Below are 17,421 nucleotides of genomic sequence, written 5' to 3'. Positions count from 1 at the left end.
GTGGTGGTTTTTAGGGTTTTCTTTCTTTATGATTTCCCTTCTTGTTCTCCACAGTTGATGATTTTCTGCAGAAAAACGGCTGAGAAAAAGAACCTATTTCATTTCCAGTTCCCATCACTGCGATTTCCACATGGATGTGACGTTGAGTCCAGCTTCCGAAATGCCCAGGTGACTCACGCGGGGACACCCCGGGGCGGGGCGCAGGAGTTTCTCGGGCGTCTGGCGAGGCGGGGCGGGGCGGGGACGGGGCGGGGCGGAGCGTATCGGGCCTCCCGCGTCTCCTGCGCCGCCTAGCGGCAGGAGACCACCGGCTTCGGGCGCCCGGCCCGCGTCACGTGACTGGAAAGTCCCTGGGTGGAAATCCCCGGCTGTCCGCGGGCGGTAAAACAGAAAGGGAAAAAAGAGAACTGGCAGTCTGCAGCCTTGGCGGCGGCCAAGTGCAACGAGCTAGGGGCCACGGGGGCGGAGCGGCAAGAGCGGCCGCCGGGGAAACTGCGGCGGCAGCGGCGGCGGCAGCAGAGATCCGCACCCCCGGGCCGGCCCGCGAACTAACCCCGAGCAGGGCGTCCATGGGGCGCCGCCTCCACCTAGCCCCGACCCCGACCGTGACCCCAGCCGGCGGCGCACGCCTGTCCTGACCTGGACTTGGAGTTTCTGCAGAGGATCGCGTGTCCCGAAGAGGTAACCCGCGTGTCCCTGTGCCGTCTCCCCCGGGCAAGGGCTGCGGGTGCGAGTTTGGCAGCGACCCGCGGGCTGGCTCCGTCGACCTGGCCTTGGTTTTGCAGCGGTTCCAGAGGGGAGTTTGTTGGCCGTTTGTACCCGTTGTAGGTTCTGAACTGCTGAGAGTTGAGGGGGCCGCGCCAGATGTTAGGGTGACAGCCGGGATTCAAGGATCCAGCCAGCTGTTTCTTGCAGATAATGCAGAGAACTTGAAAGGCAGCTGCCTGCGGGGAGAGTCGCCCCCGGGGCCGCTTGGTCGCGGGTGGTCATTGGTGCTTTGCTCTTTGGCTTGTCTTTTTTGGAATCAAGCTCTGCATGCTTACGGCTACGTAGCCCTTGCAAACTGCTGTGGCCTCTTTCCAGATTGTTGTAGCACCAGCCCGAAGGTGTGGCATGTCTCAGGGGCAGCAAAACCCAGGGGGCGGGGAGCCAGGTCAGCTCAACTTCCCGGGGACGGCTTGCAGACACTGAGAGTTAAGCAGTGTCAGAGAAGTATGCGTGTAGCAGTGGGTGGTCGGCCTGCCTTTGGGGGCTCCAGTTTAGAGCATCTGCAGGCCACTATCCCCCAGTCAGACTGTCTTTGTCAGTCGGGGTCGTCCCACATCCTGCCACCTGGCCCTTCAGGAAAGCCGTGGTATTAAGTAAGGAAGGAGCTCAGAACTTGTTGAGACCGCTTTGTTTTCTGTTCTCCCTGCCTCTGATCTTCTTTCCTTGGAAAGCTGCTCTGGTCAAGTATCTCAGGGCATCCTTCTGAGAGAACCAGTGTTTCAGGGTCTTCTGGACCACAGCCCTAATGTCCCAGCGTATTAAACAGCCAGTTACTGCTTCAGTCTTGGTGGTCTAAAGTGCTTCTTTATTTTTTTTTTCCAATTCTTTGTACAATTTTTGAATTTTTGGAGGGGTACTTTCTAAAAACTCGATATTTGTTGATAAAAAGCCAATGAGGTAACAAACATGAAAGAAATGTTACGGGTAATATTGTATGTCTTTGCATATAAGGACATTACAATCATAGCTCAGAAATTCTTTATCACAGGTCAGATTATTCTTTAATCTTAAATATGGAGAAGTCCAAGTCCTAGGCAGTTGGGCAGTGGGTTTTGATTTCTTTTAAGGAGGCAGTTCTGCAGGCCGTGCGAGGCTGAACCTATGAGTGAGGTGACACCGGACTATCAATTATTGACATTTGCGTGTCTTGCCTATGGTTCCAGCTCTCACTATTTGAGAACTTTGCTGAAAGATCTTAGGTGGAGAAGAAGATAAAAGAAGAGTCAAAAAAGCAAAAAAAAGGCTACAACTAGCTTGTTTGAAATCTTCCTCTTGCCTGTCTGTTTCCTTGTGAGGGCAGCAGGCACTCTGCAACCACAGGAGTGGTGTTCTGAGATTAGCAAGGGGCGGGTGTTGGAAGACCGGGCTTCTCAGCAAAGCCCTGCCCCTGGATGGTGTGGGACCTACCTGAGCAGGACCCGTCCTGCAGTTGCCGTAGATGGAGACTAAGGTGGTCATGTGATTTCAAGCCGGGGAATAAGGTTGTCTTTATCTTTAGCCTCAGCATCAAGCTGATGGTCAGGCGGTAGAAGTGTGTGGTCAGGCAGTGCCTGTTGAGTGACGGACGGACAAATGAATGACATCGTGAAAGAGGCATTTGCATGCCACCAAGGGGATGTGTGTGTGATCTTTCTATCCCTTCGTTGTGTCTGTGGTCCTGCCATGATTTTGCCTAAATCCACCTGCAAGGAATATCTGACATCAAAGCAGAGATTACCATTTGACCCAGAGAATGACTTCTTCCAGGCATCATCCAGCTATCAGATAAGGAATCCCGAGCTAAATTCACCACCAGAAGCCTCCTCAGAAGCAACCTCAGAGTCTTGTAGCGGCCCGTGAGAATTTAGACCATTTTATCAATGACTTTGAGAGAGCTGAGACCCACCAGGACTGGCTTCTCTGTAATCTAGGTTTCTTCTGCCTCTTACATTGGTTTAACTTCTTTCTCAGCTAGAGGCTTGCCCCAGTAAAGAGTATGACACAAGAGTGGGATTAACAAATGCAGTGAAACTTCCTAGGGGCTCTCTTCGTGCTCTGAAAATGTCTTTGTCTTCATCTTGGAAATTAGGATGGATGGCAAGGCACCCTACTAAGGGCCAGTGAATGTGAGCTGGCTCTCCACAAAGCTCTGCTCTGTAAAGATCCCACGTTACATCATTCCATCATTCCATGCTGTTGGCATGGGTTGGAGATGCTGGGGTTTGCCCCCCTCCTCTTTCATTTGTCCTGAGTGGTCCCTCTGGCTGAAACTTCTTTCCTTGTCTGCTTCCAGACTTTTATTTCTTTCCACCAGTCGATTATGCTTGAAGATTTCAGGGTGAAGACAGGGTGCAAAATCCATCCGAGTGTTGGTACCTGGAGGACGATAATAAAATTTGGTTAACGGTTGAGTTGAAGTAATACAGTTAATTCTGTAATTATATAGAATATAATTCTGTACTTCTAATATCTGCTCTTGGAAGTATAGAATTTATTATTCTATTATTGTTAATGTTATCATTATTCTATTTTTTATTCTGATGTTGTTAAGTTCAGTGGAGAGGTTCTGAAAGACCGCTGACTGTTTGCTCTTAAAATTGCAAAACATCTTGCTGGGAATAAGCTTTTTCGTTGGTTATAAAACATTCAGTTTAACTCTTTGTATATTACAATACATTTTACAAGTATACGCTTTATAAATATTTCTTTTGGGGACTAAAGAGAAGAGTCCAATCAACAGCCTAGGTGGCAGCATAAAATTGCAGGATTTTTCGCAAAATATTTATTGTCTTTCCAGTATAGGGAGGGAGTGCTTGAAAGAGGTAAATCAAGACTTTGCCTAAGAGCGAGGGTTGCTTGGTGGTGCTGTTAGGAAAGGAGCCAGACTTGTCAGGACTACATTGTGCCTGTAACTGGCATTCAGGGCGCCTCAAATCCAGTGGCTGCCCCAGAGCAGCATCAGGATGGAGTGGGATTTTCAGTCGGTTACGAGGCACCATACCTGTTGCTGACAGACAGGCATGGCTCCCTGACAGATGTTACTGAAAACATGGGTTATTCCCCTCCTCCTCGTTGCCCACTCCCCGCCTTCCTTCTCTTGTTTAGACTAATCTTTAAAAGTGATGTAACTTAAAACAGTCCGGTGTGAGTTCATCTTTGGGGCCAGCTAGTATCCTGGGAGTAGAGGTGACTAAGATCTTTTGCCTACCGCTTAGGGTAATGACAAGATCAAACACTGGGGTTTCCTGCAGGCAGGTATATAGGAGTCATATCAAAGCCGAGCTAACGGCATGGGGTTTTCTTTCCCTCCTCTTCAGGTGTTGGAGAGCACCATGGGTGAGCAACTCCTTCCTCTGGCTTTGTATTTGAGCAATATGCGGAAAGCTGTGAAGATAAGAGAGAGAACTCCAGAAGATATTTTTAAACCTACCAATGGAATCATTCACCATTTTAAATCCATGCACCGGTACACGCTGGAAATGTTCAGGACTTGCCAGTTTTGTCCACAGTTTCGGGAGATCATCCACAATGCTCTCATCGACAGAAACATCCAGGCCTCCCTGGAAAGCCAGAAGAAGCTCAACTGGTGCCGAGAAGTAAGGAAGCTTGTGGCGCTGAAAACAAATGGTAAGACCTGCTTTTGTCTGGGGCCCGGGGTAGCTCCCACCGGGCTGGGTGTCCATTTATTAGAAGGTAATAGCACCAGTCCAAATCGAATCTCTTAAGGCCGCAGGTACCTTAGTATAGAGATTCTATAAGGGGCACGTAACGAAAGCAAGCTTGTTTTGTGAATATTTTAATTAAGGATATTTTCTAGTGTATGTTAGACAGCAGAGTGCACTGAGGCTTTAAGAATGCATTTCTAGACACCATGCACCTATTAAGTATATGTGTATGGTATGTATGTATGACTTATGTATGTAATTCTTGCAACTGTTTAATCATCTGTGAAATACCCTTCCCTAGCCAGTAATGGAAATATCAAAAGGCTTTAAGTTCAAAAGGAAAGCATTGTGTGAAAACTGGTGGCGTTTCCCACTGTCATTAGAAAATGCTTGTGATGATGGCCTTACACTTCTTGAATCGGTGACACATTTTATGGGTTAACCAGTGACTGTTGTCAGCTCCTCCCTTACCTGGGTTCTGTTGCCCACAGTCCCATGATACGAACTAGAAAGATACCTGAGATTTTTAGTGCAGGTTTTAGACCTCTACTTCATGGTTTTTTTGGGATTCCTAGTACTGTACTGCATTTCTTGCTGTCTGTGACTGTCTACCCAATGGCCGTTGATGACTAGTAGGTGTTTCCTGTTCTAAGCTTTACTGTTTTGTCTTTTGTTTATTTCCCTTAAGCAAGAGTATGCACATCACAGAAACATTCGAGCATACTGCATACTGCATGCTGTTTCATGCAGATACAAAATTCTACTTTATAAATGTAGCGAATCATTACAAGAAGCAAGTAGGCTGCTTATATTAAGTAAGGCCTTTTTCTCAAAAGGCTCCTGGCCTTAGATCAGTGACAATCGTAAACCATCCCGATCAAAATAATATGTCGAAGGGCAAAATTAGTACATCCTTGTTGACAGTGAGATGATAAGAACATCAACTTAAATAAATTGGTACATTCACTTTGGCCATTTTTGACTTGGGTAACTTGGCACGATTGAGGGACATGTTTTTTTCCTTTGGTTCTGGGAGTTAGCATCACCTTAACATCTTGCTTTTATGTTTGAAGCATAGATTCTTAGAAACATAGAAAGAAAACTGGGGTTATGTAGTATTTATGTTGTTCTTGGCATTAAGTCAAGTGATGCTTAGAAGCAGTTAATTATGTGAAGTCATCATCAAGGGGTTTATGTTCCTGACAGTTTGTGGTTTTAACTCTCCCCCATTTGGTTACGAAAAGATGTGGGAAAGTTGGAAAGAAGAGATTCTGCCAAATTAGAAATGTGGTGGAAAGAGAAAAACCGTATTATCGTGAACTGAACTGAGATTTTAGGGTTAACTTGCTCTGGTTCCTTAAGAGAAAAAATTGAATATAAAAAGTAAATACTGGTTTTGCAAAGATAGGTCATTTAAATCAAGGATTCACGCTACAAACAAAACTACAAAAGCAAGTGCATTCTGATATCATTTTCTGAGAAGTAAGGATTTTTAGGCTCAGAATCCTTTTATTTCACCACTTGAAAAAAAAATTCCTTAAAATTCTGGAAAAGGAAGCAAAGATATTTAGGGGAAGGAAGGAAACAAATGACTTTTCCTCTCTGATTTTTATTAGCACTTTTTTTTTAAGCCTTCCCCCTATAGGAGGGCTCTACAAAGTCAATGGTCTGTTTGGGGAGGGGGTGATTCACAAGTTTGCATTTGAGGATATGAGACTGTGGTGAATGAGGAAGGGAGTAGGTGGCATAAAATTGAAACTTCATGTGAAAAATTCCAACGTCTATTGGCTGCAGCGATTTCACTTGTATAATGAGTAGCCCTATTCCAGCTCACCCTGACCACACCCACTTGGAAAGTCCAGGGTGCACTTCGCACTTTAAATGTCTACACACCAGAACAAAAAGTACAATAGCTGTTGCTCAATTGCTAGTCAAATAACTTAGCGCTGGGGAATTCCAGATGTTACTTAGGGAATTTTATGCTGGTGCATCTCAATAAAGAACTGAAAGTAAGCACAAGAAGAAAAAAAGCCTTATCTTTGCTCTAGATTTTGCAAAGGGGAAATTTCAACAGAATGCAGTTGTTGCTACATTTCTGCCAAGACACGACCCTTGAGCGATCTTTTTGGTTCATTGGTTTGAATGTTTATTTAGCTAGTTTTTCTAAGTGTGTAAATTGAACGGATACTGGCTGTGGATACATTTTTGAGGGATTGTTGTTGTTGTTTACAGTTGACTATAATTAAGACTTGATAAAATTTCAAATAGCTTTATTGCCCCATAGAACAATGTAAGAACACGATTGAACTTTTCTTTATAAAAACAATTATGCACTTCCCAAAAGAGACTAAGGAGTTAACTTTTTTAATATTAAACAGACCTCCAAAATGTTTATCCTTTGGAGTTCAAAAAGCAATGCAGTCTCATGAATTGTGGATTTTAACCTATAAAAGTAACAAAGTTGATAGAATAAAATTAGACCTATCTTTTTCTCAAAAGCCTCAAAATTCTTCAAGTGCCAGCCCTGAACACTGAATTATTTTCAAATGTAGACATCGAGGCCCTCTTTAAACTCTGAAAAAGGACTCTAATTGCTAACAGGCGGGTTCACACAAGGCATTTCTGGGGGTGGGGTGGGCAGGCAGTAGGTAATTCAGTCTTCTCACTCCCACTTTACAGACCAGGAGAGGAAGCTCCCAGGCCCCAAAGGCTGTGGTGGGATGGTCAAGTCACGTACCACTGAGTCATGGCCAGGCCGTCCCTGCCTAGCAAATGGAGCCAGACCAGCTTCCTGGTTTGAGCATGTTGCCCTGGGGGTTCCCTCTCAGAGTCAGAGAGCAATAGTGCTAGCGTCTCAGCCAGAAAAGCAAGGCATGTTAGAAAGGAGTGGACTCCAGAGATCATAATCCAATGTCCTCATTTCCAAAGAGGAAAAATACTCGGAGGTTAAGGAATTTCCCCCCAAGGCCACCTAAACTAGTTAGGGCAGAGCCAGGCTGGAACCAAGGGCTCCTGGCTCTCACTCCCTGGTTCCTTGGCTCTGTTAGTATCATTCATTCAAAATGAGAGTTAAAAGAATGATATATGTTTTTTCCGTTAAAGCTGTCATCACCTTGTGAAATGTTACCAGTTGGCCCTTCGACTAAGACATTAAACCACTGGCGTTTCTCACAAGCGCTATTGGGTCCCCGCGTGGTAGCCGTAAGGCTAGTTTATTCTGTAAACCCCTGCTAGGCCTTAGATGTAGGTTGCCTGAATTGGCTTCCCTTCTGTCCTCAGGTGACGGAAACTGCCTCATGCACGCTGCTTCCCAGTACATGTGGGGCGTTCAGGACACAGACTTGGTCCTGAGGAAGGCACTCTTCGGCACCCTCAAGGAGACGGACACCCGCAACTTTAAATTCCGCTGGCAGCTGGAGTCTCTGAAGTCTCAGGAATTCGTGGAAACGGGGCTTTGCTACGATACCCGGGTATGTTGTGTTTCCTCATCCAGCATCTATTGACAGCGCTCCATGGTGGCAAAACAGTACCTTCGGCCAGTCCCTGCTCTCAAGGAGCATGTGATTTGCCGGGTCACATGAACCTGGCAAAGCAGAGTCAATGGAAAACACCAGAAACCTCCTGTGGGATGGACCTGAGGCTCTTGTCACTGCTGGGAGGCTCCAGGGCAGCAGCTTCCCAGCTGGGGAGTCATTTTCGAATGATCTTTCTGATCTCGGGCTTCCCTGTGGCGTTTTCGCTGTTTTTCAGTTTGATTGCCCTTCTCGTGCTTTACTGAGCCAGCCAATCAGATTCACACGGGCACCTCCCCATTTTCAGTCACAAGTTTGGGATTTTTGTGCACATTTGGATGAGGAGCGTTGACATTATGCCTCATCAGGGATTTTTTTGAAAGCAGGTGCTGTCCCCATCCTCCCCTACTTCTGAGTTTGCCTTGTAGTGGAAAAAAGTAAGGGAAGAAAACCAAAGTGGGGACAAAAGGGTGATCGTTTAAATGATAATTTCAAGAAAGGGTAAAAGTAAGCCGAGTAATACAAGTGATAAATTATAGAGTGAAGCCAGAATTGTTTTTTAGGGCAGAGTACATTCAATGATTTCTTTTCTGTCCCCTTAGAACTGGACTGATGAATGGGACAGCCTTGTCAAAATGGCATCCACGGACGTACCAGTGGCCCGCAGTGGACTTCAGTATAATTCACTGGAAGAAATACACATATTCGTCCTTTGCAACATCCTCAGAAGGCCGATCATTGTCATTTCAGGTGAGATGCCTGCTGATGGCTTATCTGTATTTAAGTGCTTTTCAGCTTTAGTGCTTTACCTCTTAGGAAAACCCATGCTACCAAAGTTACAGGAGACCACAGTTAAATGGAATCTGATGAAAGCCACGGAGGGCCTTATCTTTTCTTTCTCTTTCCTTAAACAGACAAAATGTTGAGAAGTTTGGAATCGGGTTCCAATTTTGCTCCTTTGAAGGTGGGCGGAATTTACTTGCCTCTCCATTGGCCTGCCCAGGAATGCTACAGATACCCCATCATTCTCGGCTACGACAGCCAACACTTTGTACCCCTGGTGACCATGAAGGACAGTGGACCTGGTGAGAAAACTAAGCATCTATTCACGTTTGTACTTGCTGGTAGATACTGGTACACCCCGTTCCTCCTGAACATCAGGGTTTGCTCTTTTGCTCCTTATTGAAAGTCTCATTTAAGTATATTAGTTTTATTTCAATACAGTGTTCTGTCAGCTGTTTAGCAACAGTGATGGAATAGCAGTCATCGTAATGCGCCCCCAACTTTTTGTCTATAGTTTGGGAAGCACTTTCAGCATGTTAGTGGCAAGTAGGAGATAATGTATATTACTGCTACAATTTCTTAATTAGCCCCGTAATACAGTGCCTGGCATGGAGCAGGTAAATGTCTGGCAGGTTAGGTATTATTGTAATAGCTTAATGAGGAACTAATAAGGCACTTTACAAATGCTTAGGTACATTATTTTATTTCATTTCATCTTCACGGCATCCCTGTGGATGCAGTAACCTTATAGTACAGATGAGGCACTTGAAGCTCAGAGAAGTTAAATAACTTACCTGATGTCACAGAGATGGATGGTAGCAAAGTCAGGACTCGAACCCAGGTCGGTCTGGTTCTGAGTGTGGGATTTGACCAGTAAGACCTCCTGCCTCCAGGCTGCTTAATGTGCTGTGGGCGTCCTGGAAACCGTGTGGGGGTTTTTGGTTTTTTTTAATTTTATTTATTTTTGGCCGCATTGGGTCTTCGCTGCGGTGCGCGGGCTTCTCATTGCGGTGGCTTCTCTTGTTGCGGAACACGGGCTCTAGGTGCGTGGGCTCAGTAGTTGTGGCTCATAGGCTCTAGAGCGCAAGCTCAGTAGTTGTGGCGCACGGGCTTAGTTGCTCCGCGGCACGTGGGATCTTCCCGGACCAGGGCTCGAACCCGTGTCCCCTGCACTGGCAGGAGGATTTTCATCCACTGCACCACCAGGGAAGTCCCAACCGTGTGTTTTTTTATTAGAGTTTAGCACAGTTTGTTTCCCCATTTGATTTTGTGGCTAGATAATACTTTTCCCCTCCGTAATTGTATCCTTTCTGCATTTTCAAAATGTAGTTGTTATATATATGGCCTCACACATAATCTCATTTAGTAGAATCATATTTTGCTGATGTGTTATTTTTTTCCCTCAGAAATCCGAGCTGTTCCACTTGTTAACAGAGAGAGAGGAAGATTCGAAGACTTAAAAGTTCACTTTTTGACAGATCCTGAGAATGAGATGAAGGAAAAGCTCCTGAAAGAGTACCTGATGGTGATGGAAATCCCTGTTCAAGGCTGGGACCACGGCACCACCCATATAATTAACGCTGCAAAGTAAGCAGTTTGTTTTTCGCTCTATGCCTTGTCATCTTTAAGCTGCTGCTACCCCAAAGACCAACAGTAAAGTTATTTGAAGCTGGTTTCCTCCAGCGTGAAACAAGTTTAGGGGCTTGTGTGTGAGTCAGAGACAATCACTTCAGGGAGCACTAACTTGGGTTTCAAATGGGAACAAGTAATTTATCCAAAATGATTTTTCTGCATATCTGGATGCTGAGTGTGAGCCCTGTGGCTTTAAAAAGTGCGTTCACATCGAGGATGGGTTTTATTATTTTTTTAATTGCCCTAGTGCTAGACTAGCAAGCGAAAATTCTTAGAGACAAAACACTCATTCTCCTGGCTTCTGGGTAAGGCAGACACACCAGACGCAGACTGGGCTGTAGAATGTGTTTATGTGGCAGGCACGTGACTTGGCCGCATGGGGCGGGGAGGAGAGACCCAGAGTACAGGTTGTACAGGTATCAAAATTGTAAACACTGGCTTGATGATAAAGAGATGCCCATTTCCTAGAACTTTGAAATGCACACGACCGAGAAGGCCTAAGAGAATCAGTTTCTCAAAGTGGAGGTGAACAAATTACAGTCAGAAGTCAGTATGTAACGCCTGATGGTGTGTCTGCCTCTTAGTTACTGCTCGTGGCAGTTACCGCTAATAGAGACCAGGTGCACGTTTAAAATTAATAAAGTAAATTGATAAAGAAAAATACAGAACACATTACAAGGTAGTTTGTACTATAAAGTAAGTTCATCCCAAATGAATACCTTGAATAACATTTCACTAGAAATTTGGTCTCTGAGAAGTTAGAAAGTAAAAGTGACTTTTTCAAAGAGGAAGAGGGTAATTAAGTGTAGAAGCAGCCCCTGAGTAGCCCTTTCTTTAGAATTATCTATGATTTGGGCTGGGCCAAAATTAATTAAATAAGACTGATTCTCAAAATAGTGACGTCTTCTCAACAGTATTGGACTGTGTTACGTTAGAGGTGCAAAGTCTTCATCACAGGCTGCATTTCAGTGAATGGTTATGAAGTTATTACCACAGTCCACATTTTAAAAGTTTGCTCTATGATCTAGTGGTGTAAAGTTGTGTGTGTGTGTGTGTGTATGTGTGTAGTCTCATGTTTTTTTTTCCTTTTGGTCTTTAGGTTGGATGAAGCTAACTTACCCAAAGAAATAAACCTGGTAGATGATTACTTTGAACTTGTCCAGCACGAGTACAAGAAGTGGCAGGAAAACAATGAGCAGGGGCGGAGAGACACGCACCCCCAGAATCCTTTGGAACCTTCCGTCCCCCAGCTTTCTCTCATGGACATCAAATGCGAAACGCCCAACTGCCCTTTCTTCATGTCCGTGAACACCCAGCCTTTGTGCCACGAGTGCTCGGAGAGGCGGCACAAGAAACAAACCAAAGCCCCAAAGCCCAACTCCAAGCTGGGCCCTGAGGCGCTGCCCCGCCTGGTGCTCGGGGCCTCCCGGGGAGAGGCCTGGAGCCCCGAGGAGCCCGCCGGGGGTCCCCACTCAGCCCCTCCGACAGCACCCAGCCTCTTCCTGTTCAGCGAGACCACGGCCATGAAGTGTAGGAGCCCCGGCTGCCCTTTCACCCTCAACGTGCAGCACAATGGCTTCTGCGAGCGATGCCACAACGCCCGGCAGCTTCCCGCGGGCCATCCCTCGGACCCTGCGCAGCATCTCGACCCCGGCAAGTGCCGAGCCTGCCTCCAGGACGTCACCAGGACGTTTAATGGGATCTGCAGTGCTTGCTTTAAAAGGACTACAGCCGAGCCCACCCCGAACCTCAGCTCGAGCAGCCCCCTCTCCTGCCACCAGCGCTCCAAGTCTGACCCCTCACAGCTCGCGCAGAGCCTCTCTCCGCACGCCTGCCGCAGAGCCGGGCCCGAGGCTCCCTCTGGCCACCGCTCCTCGGCCGCACGGACTCCAGGGGACAGGACGGGGACAAGCAAGTGCAGGAAAGCGGGCTGCATGTACTTTGGGACTCCAGAGAACAAAGGCTTCTGCACGCTGTGTTTCATTGAGTACAGAGAAAATAAACGTGAGTGAGAGGATGGGTTTCACCCGTTTCAAAACCCCTCGTAGAAGGCAGTTTGCCCCTGAAATTCAAGAAGGGAGCCCCTTCAAGAAAGGGCTGTGGCGTTGAGTGTGCCTTGCGTGGGGGGGACAGTCACGGTGGCTCTGCCGGCACACCTGGAAGCAAAAGCACAGAACAGCATGTTCCGAAACCCGCAAGAGCCCTGTGGGTGGAGTGCAGAGGATTTGTTTTTATAAGGTCATGTGCTGTAGTGTTTGTAAGGTAGAATTTAGACGAGACTTCTTTTGAAACTCTGGCATACTAGAGAAAATTCAGAACCTGATGAGTGGTAGCTGGAAAGAGAGCGGCCTTCACTGACGTCGTAAGAGTCCATTTGTGGTTTTTGAAATCTCAAATTTGAAAGAAGGATGGGCACTTAATGTCTCTGCTTGTTCTGTTCCTGTGACCGACCAGTGCGGCCTGTTCCAAAGGGAGAGATCTGTAAAGTCAAAGATGTTTCTATTATAGTATTATTTCTGTCGGTTATTTTGCTAGGTTTCTGAAAGGTTGCTCTCGTAGGTAGAGCGCAGCTGGTCTAATCTGTATTAGGAACCTGTTTTTCCCTGACGTCAGCATCTGTCCACTTGGTGAACCGTATGTGTTACTGACGAGCGGTCTGCTCTCTTGTAGATTTTGTCCCTGCCTCAGGGAAAGCCAGCCCCACGGCCTCCAGGTTCCAGAACACTGTCCCCTGCCTGGGCAGGGAATGCGGCGCCCTTGGAAGCAGTGTGTTCGAAGGATACTGTCAGAAGTGCTTCATCGAAGCTCAGAACCAGAGATTTCATGAAGCGAAAAGGACTGAAGAGCAGCTGGTGAGACATCTTGAGGGACGTCCCCCTCCTGTGGGCCCCGCCTCCTTGCCAGAGTGATAAGCAGGCTTTCCTCCCTGCTGAGTTCCAGGGAAAAACCAGGGGAAAAGTCAGCCTGGCCCCCAGGGCTGGAAGCGCAGCGGTTCCTATTGATTTTCATGGCCTAAGTTTACTTTAGGTTCATTTTGAGAAGCAAATAAAACCAGCCGTGGAATAAAACCCGTTAAAGCCTCCGAAAAGCCAAATGGCGATCAGAGGCTTCTTGGATTTGTAGCAGAAGTGCCGACTTTCTTAAGTAATCCCCTTATTATGAGATAGAAGGAAAAGGCAGAACGTCCCAGGTGCCTCCACTTACTGGCATATAAGAAAAGCAAACATTCATGGATAGACGCCTCTCCTGCTGGTTGGAGGGTGGTAGGGGATCTGTCTAAATGAGGGCAACTTAGTATTAATCCAGACGGAAGCGAGCTGGGCCAGCCTTTGCCGGCCTCCGTGTTAGGGATGGTGATTCCACCGGGCCTCCCTGGGGCCAGATCTGTTTTCTTGGGATGGGGAGGAAAGGTCCTTGGAGGCTCCCGTCCATCGACCGCCCGCCGTCCGCTTGGTCAGGCAGGTGCCCTTCACCACACCCAGCCCTTTGTAGAACCCACACCGTCGGATGAGATGAGATGTGGGTCCCTGAACAATGAATGTGACAGTGGTTCTCTCTGCTCTCTCCACCCAGAGGGCGAGCCAGCACAGAGACTTGCCCCGAGCCACCCAGAGCACCTCCTGGTCCAAGTGCACGCGGGCCACCTGCAGGAACATGCTGGCCTGCTGCAACCAGGAGCTGTGCATGGAGTGCCAGCACCTCGGCCAGCGCGTGGCTGCCAGCGCCCGGCGGCCCGAGCCCGTCCCTGAGGAGCCCCCCACGCAGCGCTGCCGGGCCCCCGCCTGTGAGCACTTCGGCAACGCCAAGTGCAATGGCTACTGCAACGAGTGCTTTCAGTTCAAGCAGATGTACGGCTAACCTGACCCAGGGGGCCAGCCCCGGCCCGGAGGGACCTGGAGCCTTAGCCCGCGTGGCGCTGTGCTCCCAGCGCCCCGGTGCCACCCGAGCGTCCGGCCCTGCACGGTGGGCCAGGGTGTCTCTGAGCAGGGCAAGAAAGAAGCTCTCGGTCACCGGCCTGGAATCTGAGCAAAGCGTGTGACTGGCTGCGGGTTGTGTGGGCTCCAGCCCACGCCTCTCCTTCCAAGCAGGCGGCCAGGAACCTCATGGACTCAGAACGCGTGCCAGGACTGCTGCCTCATCTTTAGAGAAAAGGGAAAAGACGCAGGTCAGGCGGGCTGGGAAACTCGGAGCCAGCCCCCCTGCCCTCCATCAGCATTTCTCGGAGATGGGGAGCTGAGGCCCACAGGCCCTGTGCCGGAAGCTCGGGAAGCTCAGGGATAACGGGCAGGCTCAAAGTGCCGGTCGTTCACGGTTTCGCCCTACCTGCCTCGTTCCTTTCCCACGGACACGGCAAAAACGTCCACAGACTGTGATGCTGAGGCTGCTGGGACTGAACAAGTCCACGGTGAAAAGCACACCAGCTGCTCTTTACAATATGCACCTTGTAAGACCCAGAATATTCTCAGTGGGCAGATGTGTAACTCTTTTGGTTATCACTGTCTTTACTTCTAAAGCTTAACTTGAACTGAGGTGAGCGTACACCTGGTTACACATATAATGGCCCCTTATGTTACATATGAGGGAATTTTGTTTGTTACGTTGCGCTGCTGCCCTAGAAGTTTAAGTAAGAAGACTGACTGATAATAATAACCTATTTTCTGGTTGTTGTAGGGGCACGCACGACTCGTAGACACAGCCCACCTGAACTCCACCAGCAGACTCTTGTGTCTGTGTAATCACTTTATTTATTTTATTGCAAACTTTAAGGGTATTTAAGTGAAGCTGTTTCTTCTGGTCTGCAGAAATTGCTATACTGTCTTCTTGAGATAACATACTGGCTTTCGGTCATGTTATAGACACAGCAAACTCCTCACCACAGTAGGGGAGTCGACCTTTTCCACACATTTTGGAAAGAAGAAGTCGCATCGCAAATAGATTCATTAAACTCTCACGCTTCCTCGTGAAACTTTGGTCAGAGCCACTTCCCAGCCCGCCGATGAGAAACCATTCTCCACAGTGTGTAGATGCTTCTGCGTATCCTACCTCCTTAGAGAGACGATTGGGAAGGAGCGGGGATGAGATTGGAGAAGGTCACGGGGAAATCTGGAGCCTTTGGTGATGGTTTTGTTTGCTGTGTTAATGCTGTGTGCTGGGGTGCAGGGCAGTGACCTCGTGGCCACCTTAGCATTGGGACAGCACAACCTTGTAACCATGAGTACGAGGAAATTTCTTTCTGTCCTTGGCCTGCAGTTTCTCTGTGTGTTTTGTGTTACTTTCATACTTGTTCTAGAAAAAAAAAGGAAGGGAAACACATTGTCCCCAGAGGTAAAGGCTGCTATTTTTTTTTGGGGGGGGGGGTGGTCTGGACTTAGAACCTGAAAAGTTTGGCAATCTGTAACTAACTCTCCATGGTCTTTACTTGTCCTACGTGATGTGTTTTCCCCTTGAGATACCATAAGCCTTTTTCCTTGGCAGATCTCTTTATAATGTCTTTCTAAAGATTTCACATAAACTTCAGTGTTTTCATTTAGTTCTTTTAAAGTTGCTATTTTAATATTTTGTGTATCAATATTTTCATTCTTAATGTGAATAAATGGGATTATTTATACTTATTATAGAAGACATTTGAAATTTGCACATTTAGTTGTCTCTGATAGAAAACTGTTGACTCTCTATTGGCTTTCTTCAAGTTTTCCTAAATTTAAATGTAACTTTTCACAGAAGTCAAGATTAAAAAGTAAATTATTTAAGAACAAATGTTGATGTTTTCTGTTTACGAATGATGAAAGAAAAAGGCCCCAATATTAAGACCACACTTTCCAAACAACTTTATTTCAAGGAACACCTGGGCAGGGGGTACATCTCTCACCCATAGGTATTAAGGGAACTTACTGTTAAGGGTAAGGCATCTGGTTTAACAGGGAAGACATGGAGGCCCAGAGGGAAGTAGGAAAGATGTGCCAGTGCCTGTTACCTGTGCTCCTCTGAAGTTCCCTGCCCTCAGCCTTAAGTACAGAGAGAAAAGACAAGGGGGCGGAGCAGAGAGAGACAGGAAGGAAAGAAATCAGAGGGGAGGATGGCGTATAAGACCCCTGGGTCAGATCTTAGAAGAGGCGACCTATGACTGTGATGGCCATGAGGACCGGCGGCACCAGGGTCCTGGGAAATTATAAACGGCCCATTCTTCCACCCAATACAAGTGTACCTAGAGAAGATTGATGCCGAAGGACTGCGCAGCTCCTGGAATCTCTTTTTTTTTTTTAAAGCTGCCCAGGAGATTCTGATCATCAGCCAGATTTTAGAACCATGCATTTAAAGAAATATTTATAATATTTCTAAACTTACTGTGGAAAATTGTAACATACAAGAAAACAGATAAGAGTATCATGAACCCCCATATATCTATCATCCCGTTTCAACAGTTAGAAACATCTTGCCAAATTTGCTTCATCTGTCACCTCTTTTTTTTTTCTGGATTATTTTAAAGCAAATTTCAGATATTGTGTCCTCACACAAATACATCAGTGTGCATCTCTAATTGTTAAGAATAGGTTCTTTTTCTATAACCACCATTATTACACCCAGCTAAATTATTTTCAATACCATCCAATTCTTAAGTTTGTATTCTAATTTCTCACATTTTCCACTATACAGAGTCCTATTGCTTTTGTTTTCTTTTGTTTTTTTTTTCCGGTACGCGTGCCTCTCACAGTTGTGGCCTCTCCCGTTGCGGAGCACAGGTTCCAGACGCGCAGGCTCAGTGGCCACGGCTCACAGGCCCAGCCGCTCCGCGGCATGTGGGATCTTCCCGGACCGGGGCACAAACCCGTATCCCCTGCATCAGCAGGCAGACTCTCAACCACTGCGCCACAGGGAAGCCCCCTATTGCTTTTGATTGCTAACACTTCTTAAGGCTCTTTTAGTCCGTGACACTCCCTTTTTAAGTTTTCATGCTATTTTTAAGGCGATTAGGTCATTTGTTCTGTAGAATAGCTCACATTCTGGATTTGGCAGATTGCTTTCTTCTGGTGTCATTTCACTTGTCTTTCTAGACTTCTTATTAGATCCAGGTTCAATCAGGC

General features: G+C 47.0%; 1 protein-coding gene across 2 annotated transcripts; it reads left to right on the top strand.

The window, feature by feature from the left end:
- The first annotated feature begins 464 nt into the window (after positions 1 to 464).
- Positions 465 to 16,057, top strand: TNFAIP3 (TNF alpha induced protein 3). 2 transcript variants are annotated; one of them, XR_009543743.1, is made up of 10 exons: positions 465 to 681; positions 4,065 to 4,374; positions 7,692 to 7,882; positions 8,527 to 8,674; positions 8,839 to 9,009; positions 10,114 to 10,294; positions 11,439 to 12,343; positions 13,010 to 13,191; positions 13,913 to 14,869; positions 15,011 to 16,057. XR_009543743.1 is itself a non-coding variant. In XM_060167284.1 (9 exons), exons 2-9 carry the CDS (start codon positions 4,080 to 4,082, stop codon positions 14,195 to 14,197), a joined length of 2,358 nt encoding a protein of 785 aa, XP_060023267.1. In that variant the 5' UTR covers positions 465 to 681; positions 4,065 to 4,079; the 3' UTR covers positions 14,198 to 16,057. The 2 variants fall into 2 exon arrangements, 1 of the variants encoding a protein (XP_060023267.1); XM_060167284.1 differs by having other exon boundaries at positions 13,913 to 16,057.
- Positions 16,058 to 17,421: the final 1,364 nt, after the last annotated feature.

This window comes from Lagenorhynchus albirostris, chromosome 12 (genome assembly GCF_949774975.1).
Source record: "Lagenorhynchus albirostris chromosome 12, mLagAlb1.1, whole genome shotgun sequence".
NCBI classification, from domain to species: Eukaryota; Metazoa; Chordata; class Mammalia; order Artiodactyla; family Delphinidae; genus Lagenorhynchus; species Lagenorhynchus albirostris.
The sequence above is the reverse complement of the archived record's forward strand: the minus strand, read 5'-3'. Positions and strand labels throughout refer to the sequence as shown.

Excerpts from the sequence above, each read along its gene's own strand:
- TNFAIP3 (XM_060167284.1), top strand. The coding sequence starts at position 4,080 with ATGGGTGAGCAACTCCTTCCTCTGGCTTTGTATTTGAGCAATATGCGG. Across the intron at positions 4,375-7,691 it reads TGTGGCGCTGAAAACAAATG|GTGACGGAAACTGCCTCATG; the intron begins GTAAGACCTGCT and ends TTCTGTCCTCAG. Across the intron at positions 8,675-8,838 it reads GCCGATCATTGTCATTTCAG|ACAAAATGTTGAGAAGTTTG; the intron begins GTGAGATGCCTG and ends TTCCTTAAACAG.